Source organism: Sceloporus occidentalis, unplaced genomic scaffold (genome assembly GCF_023333645.1).
Source record: "Sceloporus occidentalis isolate IW3139 unplaced genomic scaffold, rSceOcc1.0.p SCAF_66, whole genome shotgun sequence".
Lineage (NCBI taxonomy): Eukaryota > Metazoa > Chordata > Lepidosauria > Squamata > Phrynosomatidae > Sceloporus > Sceloporus occidentalis.
The window spans coordinates 3,663,785-3,673,421 of record NW_028317046.1 but is presented as its reverse complement, the minus strand read 5'-3'; the positions used below and the strand labels follow the sequence as shown (position 1 = coordinate 3,673,421).

Genomic DNA, 9,637 nt, shown 5'->3' with positions numbered 1-9,637 from the left:
TGGGTTTGTTAACTTCCTCAGTGCTGGGCGAGGGATCTACGCATGGTGGAGGAATCTAGTATTCATTCCTCGACACTGAAAGGGTTATTACAGCTTTTTTTTCATACTGTAAATTATTTCCAGATTCTCCTCCTTTTTTTATTAAAATCTGGTAGCTGGCGGACCCCATTAATATATACACATACTCCATGCGACTATGGATTTCATTACCCCCATCACAGCGATGATCGCGGCTGTGCTTATAACGTAAACAGAGGACCCCGCACAATGACATCATACCCCCACGGAAATCTATATCGTAACCAATAGCTTTCACTTCTTAACAGGAATTTTCGGGTCTCCGCCGATAATTTTACCCCCGTTACACACGCTGGGATGGGGCATCGCCCGTTGAATACGTCCTTTGGTTGCTTAATTCCTTCAAAATCCGGTAATTTTTTTTGTTTCGTTTTTTTTTTTTTTGCCTAAATTATGACTTTCCAATATATAGGTCATTAACAAAGAAGCATTAACCCTTTAAGTGCCTATTGTTAAATAATACCCATTCCTTCCAAAATTTTAGGTGTCCAGATCAAGGACGATAAGATGTTGAGACTTTCTGATGCTCCTAAAGACGGCAGCCGTTCTGAATCCTTGGCCCGGGGATAGCACGGGGATTGCCACTTTTTTTGCCCGGAATTATGGAGCAACTTTAAAATGAATTAAATGATTCTATTTGACCCAATTGCTCGAGCGTAACCATAGCAACCAGAGGCAGAATCTGCCCTGAACAAATTAACCATGTGAAAGTCAAGGAGTGCCTGTGAATTAATTTTGCCCCATAACCCCCCACACACACCCAACATCAGATTAAGACCCCCCTATATGGGGTTGCATGACAGGGTCCCCTTAAATGTTCATGTAGGTTGAGTCAATGTCAATTTGGCGCGCAGGCTCCCCGCGGTCCCCATCCTTTCACTCTCTGGCACGTTTGTATTTTTGGGGGCCACGGGGGAAATTCCGATCTGCTCTTAAAATAACATAAAATATCATTCACTATATTGTGATAAAACTTTTTTTAATTTTGATTCAGGCTATTTGGATTATTTCTTTTAAAAATCGGTCGGCCGAAATCTTTACAGAAATTGTGTCGGAAACAAAGTATATTAGAGAACAAGAGCAGATATACGATAAATCATTTTAATTGGATGAGGCTCGATATGTTTGGCTTGGGGGAGAGAAGAGAGAAAGAGGAGACGTTTAAATACATAAAGGAGGGAAGTTTATTTCAAAGGAGGAGAAAAGTTACAAGAGACCGGAATCTAACACTGGAATGGAAGGAAGTTTAATTTACTAAGTGGGTAGTAGATATGTGGAACAGCCTCCCAGCAGAAGTGGTAGAGGGTAATACAGTGAGGGTATTAAACATGCATGGGATAGACGTACGGCTCCTGAATCTAAGCCGAGACCAACCAAAGGCTTTTATTCTTTTATGTGCCGAGCTAAATTTTAAATATTTAAACCAAAAAAGGCATCCATTAAATATTAAAGAGAAGAGGTGGCTATCGTCCCGTGTTGATTGGTTGAAGTGCGATGGCATTATTTATATTTATGGTTGGGTGAGAGCCCTTATTAATTTGTTCTTATGACATCTACTCGTCCTGAAATATTTAGCAATATGTTAATTTTGGAGACAATAGAATGCAATTATTGGAAAAGTCCACGGGGAGATAAATATAAAGGCTTTAATGGCGAGGCATAAAGTGTTGCAAGGGCTTAATTTTCATGGGGTAAAAAGGTGGGTGCTGGAGTTGAGTCGCACAACCTTCCACCTCCAGAAGCAGATGTGAGGGAGGAACGAGATCTCCATCCCTGCCCCAGACAGCTCTGCTTGTAATCGCATCGTATGATCGATTTCTTCAGCTCCGAGAGTGGGTCAGGTGCAAAAAAAAAGACAAACAACACGAGCGAGAATGGAGAGTAACTTAATAACCTCCGCGCAGAGTATTCCTTCCCAGGAGCGACCCCAGGCATACATTACAGCCATACCTGGGATCTCTCCGGGGGCCAGTACGCCCCATTCCCCCCCTCCAACTGCTGGACATCCTACCCACATATATATATATACAGTATATACTGCTCTTAGGGGCACACCCTGATCGGCTATCATCAGTTCACATTGTCTGAAAAGGTTCATGTTGTCTCTTGAGTATCGTATAGCCATACAGAGCGTTTAACGTTAAACATTAATAACAATAAAGAGTCAACCTATAAAGAGGTTCTGCAGCAGCCTTTATCCCTATACCCTACCCAGACATAGGGATCTAGCAAGAGTCCCATACAGATATATATACAGACATAGACACAGTTTATCTGCTATAATGCCTGCTTAAGGTCTGCAAACTCTTGCAATCCCCCCATGATTGTATAAATATTTGATTTGCTATCTTGTGCTGTATTATTGATGCCCCCCTACATCACATGCAGTTACCCCCCCTCCCTGTACATGTTGGAAATAGCCAGGATGACTCATGACTCTCCGACCAGCCCTGACTCCCTGCTGCCACCCAGTGGACACTTTTCTTATTTCTTTCCCCATCACATACATCTAGAATTACCCATTGTGTTCACGGAACGGATGCTGGGTGTTCTTGCAGAATCTTCTTGGCTCTCCATGTGTGGCCAGAATGATGGAGGAATGAGCTCTGCATTTGCTTGGACAATGTGAGGAGGATCTACAGGCTGCCTGATCTCCAGGGATCTACATCGTTAAGACGCCCAGACACAAAGCAGACCGAGTCCCCTTTCCTAAAGCTCTCTCCATACAATAAACTGGATCATCTGGGAGGATCTCCAGCAGCCAAAAGCCACCAGGGCTCTCCAAGGTGCTGAAGGACCTCACAAGCTCTAAAAGGGTCCACATTTAGAAATAAAACATGGAAGATGTGAAGATATAAGTGCATCTGCCCCTTTTACCTCCAATCCCACCCTTAAGACTTGGTCAGCCTGAAGATACCCCCACCCAGGAAGCCTTGCTGAAGCCATCAGAGGTGAAGATGGCAACATGGAAGAACTCTGTCTGTACCGAATCTTTCATTGCTCTGCTAATGGGTACGTGTATATTTCTGCAAATATATAATATAAATATATGGCTTCTGGGAAAAGGATTTTCTTCTTTGTTTTCTGGGGTTTTCATAAAAATGGCAACATTTCATAAAATTACCAAAGCATCTTAAAGTTAGATTAAAGCAGAGCTTAAAATAATAAATATATATATAAACTTTGGAAGAATAACAATAATTCAGGCAATGATTTCTGTTTTTTTTAAAGAGATCAAAAAATGATAACTTCTGACTTTGCACCAAATGGCATTAGACATTGGGGTGGACACGAAATACTGTATATTGTGAATTTTGGGTGTTTTCAGTTATTTCTAGACTTGTAGGAGCCCCTTGACATGGAACGTAAATAAGTAACATTAGATTCCAATTGGTATTTCTCAGGATTCCGATAAATCCCAGGCAGCGCTCGGCTGTTACAGCTCCTTTACATGCTCAAAATTCTATATTATTGGAAGCAGACAGCGCTGGGTATACGTCCCGCTAAGGAGGGGCCGAGGGGTTAATGAGAAGATGGAAGATGCTCTGTAGCTGGAAGCTTTCTAGTCGCTGAGAATTGCAACTCACGTTCTGGTAACCCTGAGCTTGATGGGAGTTGTAGATGACATTGTAGGAAGCTGGTCACCTCCGCACATGAGCGGAAATGTTATATGGAATTATTATTTATGTGCAGAGCCTTGTAGTTAATGAGTTAAAAGGATTAAAAAACAGGTGTTGGATGATGTTTTATCTGTGAAGCTGGACCGCGTTCCAGAAATAGAAGGACAAACAGTGGTTTCCAATCCATGATCCACCCCAAAAGTCTAGTTATAGGAGGTCATCTCCTCCATAAAACCAAAGAACGGAATCAACGCTGAAGCCAGCAATCCGAGTTGAGTCAATTGGAGAAGATCTAGACTTCTAGGAACATAGAACCTGCTGGCAGATCGGCCCCATCCGGCCCCCGTCTAGTCGCCCCTTTTCTCCTGCTGTAACGACTCGAACCTCAATCAGTCGTTGGTCTCGTCTTAGATTCAAGAGCCATATGCCAATCCCATGCATGTTTAATACCCTCACTGTATGACCCTCTACCACTTCTGCTGGGAGGCTGTTCCACTTGTCTTCACCCCCCCCACCCCAAAAAAACCCCATGAATTTATTGAAATTTATTGACTGTCACCAGGTTATCTAAAACACCGGCGCTTGTCGAGCGATTCGGCCAACATTTGCAGTTATAATATAATAATAGAGGCCACTCCACACTTGGCTTGTGATTACGCAGCTCGACGTCTCCTCGGTTTATCTCTCTGGTTATATATAGTCACGAAAACACATTTTATCAGGAGTGCAGTTAACCATTTAATTGCCAGGCGCATGCACTGCGTAGGTCTTTTATACTCAAGGGTTTAAATGTCAGCCAGTTTGGCTTTAAAATTACCCTCATTTCAGATTCTATTTTTTCTTTTTGCACCTTTCTTGAGAGGGTGGTAGATAAGTGGAACAGCCTCCCAGCAGAAGGTCTCCGACATCTGCCAGCATTACTATTACTTTTATTGAAGGCGGAAAGGCTGGGAGAGGCGGTTATTGAACCTGTTAGCAGAGAGGTGCCTGATAAAAACACTATTAATATAACTTAATACATTTGACGTTTATTCATTTTTTTTCGCCCCCTTTCTGCTGAGTTACATCTGACTACGATTCTCCACCCCGATTGGCTGCCTGTAAACGTTTTATAACTGGTGTTCCAGACAGGAAGTAGGAGGAGCTTCAGATGAATGCCCAAAAACATATAACAAATATCTTACAGTATTGGATGTAAATGCGACAGATTGGAAGCTCTGTCTTTTTTTGTACTTTTTAGGCATTTTTATACTTTTAGAATTAATGTCAAGTTTTTGGGAGGCAAATTGTTGGTCATCAGACCAGCCTTAGATATTTGCGACCTCTTCTCTAAAGTCCCCCGAATGTCGTGCTTACAATTAGGCCTTAAATGAAAACATCTTCCCAACAGTCACCTAATTTCCCCTTCTCTGCAGACATTTTTCTCCCCCCCCCCGCTATTTACAGTCGCTAGCGCTGATATTTGAAGATGCCTTGACTCCCGGTCTTGGATGTCATCTAACGCCGTCTTATTAGCTGTTGCTTGGAAACAGATGCCGTCTCCCACACCTCTAGAACAGGATCTGGAAGATTCCCTTCTCCCCCAACACATTTCACCGAACAGAGAGACACCACTGAGATCTGGGATAGACACGTCTCTCCTGCTCAGCCCTGAGCAACAGCAATTCAGAATTATTTTACCCCGATATATATGCAGAAATAGTGAAATAAACCCAAATAGTGTTATTACTATATTATAGAATTATTTTACCCCCATATATGCAGAAATAGGGGAATAAACATAAATAGTGTTGTTATTATATTATAGAATTATTTTACCCCCATATATGCAGAAATAGGGGAATAAACATAAATAGTGTTGTTATTATTATTATACTATATAAAACTTTTTAGAATTTCTTTTATACATTGTTTTCAATCAAGGGCCACGAGAGTCTGCGAGGATCCCTAACGATGGTAGCCACAAGGGACAGTCATTCGGGAAAGAACGGGATTATTACTCCAAACACTCTAAAGCAGTAGTTTTATGTCTAAAATTTATGTTCTAAATAACTCTTTACGACTTCTTCTCAATCCCACAAGAAACCTCAATTCATGTTTAAAATGTAATATTCCTCCCCATTTATCCCATGTCATGTATCGCTTGTGATGTTTCTTTTGATTATTTTGGGATGTTTTTTGTGTCGCCCCCGAATATACCCCATGCGGCGTTAAATCCCCCCTTCTCTCTCCATTCTTTGTGATGCCGTGCAGTGGGCTTGTGCACCCCGGTGTGCGTTGAAGTTCCTTCGGGGACGAAGGCTGTGCAGGGAAAGAACATGACCTTGGGGTGTATCTCATGCATGAAGAGAGAAGAAGTTGAGGCCATCACTACCGTGAAGTGGTTCTATCAACCGGTCGGCGGGGAAGAATCCCTTGTACGTATTTCATGACTTTATTTAATTATTTAACTTATTTTAGGGAAATTAAGTTATTTCCGAGTCTGTTAAATAAAGTAGACATCCAGAAAAAAAAGATGGCCAAAGTGTTGCCCCTTAAAGGATTAGCAATGTTTTCCAAAATACTCTTTCTCCTGGCTCTGGGATAGTGGGCTGAGGCGACGTCGAAGCCACCCATCGGTCAACAGGAGCCGCTGGTCGTCGGATGCCTTTTACGCCTCTCTTTTGAGTGTGATAACACAATAAAACTGATAGGTTTGTGATTAAATATTAATGTTTATTTAATGAAGAAAGGCAGGGAGCCCATTATACTCCAAACCCAATTACCTATTGTTTTGAGAAGCTCTATTTGTTGGAAATAGTAGGGAAGCTAAAAGGATATCCTCGTCTTCAAATTACTCTACAAAGCTTGGATTTGACCAAATATATCTTTAAAATCGCTATGCGCATTTTGGGCCAGGAAAGCTGTTAGCCAACGTCTATCTGAAATGAGCTTTTAATAACCCTCTTTAATACCCAGAGCGTCATCCTGGGGGCAGTCATGAGTAGTGATGCAGGCAGGGATGCCCCCACTTACTCCATGCACACTTTGTTTCTAGAGATGTCCTCCTAGCTATGTGTGGGACATCTCCATTCAGTATTCTTAGTATTTTGGTGTCTCGATCATCTTATAACAATTCCTAAAATATATAATTTACCTTGGATTAGGGGCAAGTGTTGGGTAACCCCAACCCTAGAGAGCGAAGAAGGTTCTGAGTTGATTGCGGTTCTGTATCTTCTGGGCCTGACAAAGCTTCAAGCCAATGTCTGGGAGATGCAGTAAGGGGTTCACCTACATCGCAGAAGTTAATTTTGGTATATATGACATTAAATACGTTATTTAATATTGGTTAAAATACATTATTGGCCTATTCTCCCTTGCCCACCCCAGATATACGAGTTTTCCGGGGGACAGGGTATGGAAAGTAAAAGCTCCATGCAAGGCCGAATCTCGTGGAACGGAAGCCGGGATCTGCAGGATGTTTCCATCACCATAATCAACGTGACCGTGAACGATTCGGGACGTTTCACCTGCAACGTGACGCGCATCCTACGCTTCGAGACTCATAACCACGTAGTCCAAAGCAACATAAGCATTGATCTCAAGGTGACGGTGGAAGGTGAGGACCATGTCCTATAGGAGTTTAGGTTTTTTTTTTTCATTTAGTGTGTTTTGATCAATCTGGGAAGACATTTTTGTGAGCGTGTGCTGTAAAGATCAATATACGATGGTTATACGCTGTTTTTAGGTTGTTGACCATTCAGTTGATTTCACGTATTAAATATTTCTAAATCAGGCAATACTCGTCGTATTAAATCCGTTACCGGCTGGCGGTTGCCAAAGCCTAGCTGGGAAATAGGCGAGATGCCCATGCCTTACTGGGGCTGAGCTGACACCATGACGAATCCATCCCACCAAAACCTCGGGGGTTCACTTGCCTGGCCAGGACGGTGTTTGTCCAAACCAATAGAGCAACAGAAGGCGCCATCTTGAACTTAACCATGGATTGCCCCTTTAACCCTTCACTTCTTCTCACATTCTTGGTTCTCATTTTTTTACCCCTCCCTCATTTCTGCTTCCAGGCGCTCCTCTCTCAGATACCTGGTTCAATCCCTTCTTTTTAGTGGACCAACTCCTCACCTATTTTCTCAAACCACCCAAACCTCTTGGTTAACCTCCTCGCCTATAATCAACAGTAACAGTCAGTGTACCCCAAAGGGATGAAAACAGATAATCGCATCCCAGTCGCTTGTGCCGGAGCGCATGGAATAGCGGCTTCTGACACAGTGTCATCCGCTTCAGCTTTACTGACATCTCCCCCGAGTTGCTTTTTAAGTAAAATAATGACATCATTCAGCGTCTGGCCAGGTACCAAGATGCCTTTCTGAGAACTGGTTAAAAAGCTTGAATTTCTGCCATATTGATCTTTATCCCAAAATGGACATTTAGCCGCTAAATAAAAGATGACGTTGGGATGAGAGCGCAGCTGTAAATTATAGACGAGATGATTCTGCCGTAGAGAGACTTCTGTGCCCAGATACATCGAAAATGAGGCTAAGTGGAAACAACTTTTTTTTCGGGTCACACCAGGGGGCGCTAGAGAACTCTTCGCTTTGCCGTTATTACATGGCTGTATATTCTGTACACATGCGCGTCCTTTCCTAACCTCTTCATTGTGACTCACTATACATGTTTCTGTAATATTTCTTATAAAATTGTTGGGAAATAAGAATAAGCAAAGACTGGGGGACCTTTGATATGTACAACTTGGAGGAGAGAGGGGGATGGGAGAGAGACTTTTAAATAGATAAAGGATTTAACAAAGTACAGGAGGGAAGTTTATTTAAAAGGACGAGAAAAGTTACAACAAGAGACCGGAATCTAACACTAGAGGGTCAGAGACTGAGATGGAACGGAAGGAAGTTTTACTTTACTGAGAGGGTGGCAGATAAGTTGAACAGCCTCGCAGCTTAAATGGTAGAGGCTAATACAGTGTGGCAACGACTGATTAAGGTTCGAGTATTTACAGCAGGAGAAACGGGCGACTAGATGGGGGCCGAATGGGGCCGATCTGCCGGCAGGTTCTGTGCCCAAATCATGAATGCAGCCATTTTCTGTATCCTCTGTAGAATATGGTGGGTCAATCATAGTGGCTGTGATACTTGGAGTTCCGTTTCTATCGCTAAGTTTGGTTTTTTTTTTTACAGACAGTGAAGATTTCACATCGGTGCTTTCAGAAATTATGATGTATATCCTCCTGGCCTTCCTCACCGTGTGGCTGCTGGTAGAAATTGGCTATTGCTACAGAAAGATCTCTAAAGCAGAAGAAGTCACGCAGGAAAGTATGTAAGTCTGCCTTTACGAGAGGCTGAGTCGCCACTGCTACCTAGAGCCACGTGTCCCCGTCACGTGGGTCATTGTGGAGGGATCACCATTTAGCGGTCACCTGCCAACTCACTCCCAGGACATCAACATAAAACCACGATCATGGGAGACGTCAAGCTTAGCAAATATTAGTATATTATAACAAAAGGCTGATAATGTTTATATTGGGTAAAACAGCCCCAAAAACCCAAACCACTGCCGTCAGATACATGTCAACAATATATAATATTCAAATCTTTTGTCAAATGAGGGGCTTGTATTCTGGAAACGGTTTTGCTTCTTTATAAGAACAAAATGAAAAAGCTATAAAAAAAAAATAAAAATACTAATTACGGAACAATTGCTTCTTCTATTTTACTTTTTTTAGAACCGATTATCTAGCGATTCCGTCAGAAAACAAGGAGAATTGCTCAGTTCCTGTGGTGGAATAAGATGTCACCTTACCGAAGGTAAGATAGACCCTAAAAATAGTGTCTACCATCAGTATTCCCGTGTCACGTGATTTATCTAAAACACATTGGTCGTAAGAGATAAATACACCCCTTTCAGGTTAAAAGTCCCCACTTTGACCCTCT

The 9,637-nt window shown here is 42.3% G+C and overlaps 1 protein-coding gene across 1 annotated transcript; it reads left to right on the top strand.

Annotated features, from left to right (window-relative positions):
• Nucleotides 1-3,035: 3,035 nt before the first annotated feature.
• LOC149286915 (sodium channel regulatory subunit beta-3-like) lies at nucleotides 3,036-9,493 on the top strand. The gene is made up of 5 exons (XM_089493807.1): nucleotides 3,036-3,090; nucleotides 5,952-6,115; nucleotides 7,068-7,296; nucleotides 8,885-9,023; nucleotides 9,430-9,493. Exons 1-5 carry the CDS (start codon nucleotides 3,036-3,038, stop codon nucleotides 9,491-9,493), a joined length of 651 nt encoding a protein of 216 aa, XP_089349933.1.
• Nucleotides 9,494-9,637: the final 144 nt, after the last annotated feature.

Excerpts from the sequence above, each read along its gene's own strand:
- LOC149286915 (XM_089493807.1), top strand. The coding sequence starts at position 3,036 with ATGGCAACATGGAAGAACTCTGTCTGTACCGAATCTTTCATTGCTCTG. Across the intron at positions 3,091-5,951 it reads TTTCATTGCTCTGCTAATGG|TGGGCTTGTGCACCCCGGTG; the intron begins GTACGTGTATAT and ends GATGCCGTGCAG. Across the intron at positions 6,116-7,067 it reads TCGGCGGGGAAGAATCCCTT|ATATACGAGTTTTCCGGGGG; the intron begins GTACGTATTTCA and ends TGCCCACCCCAG.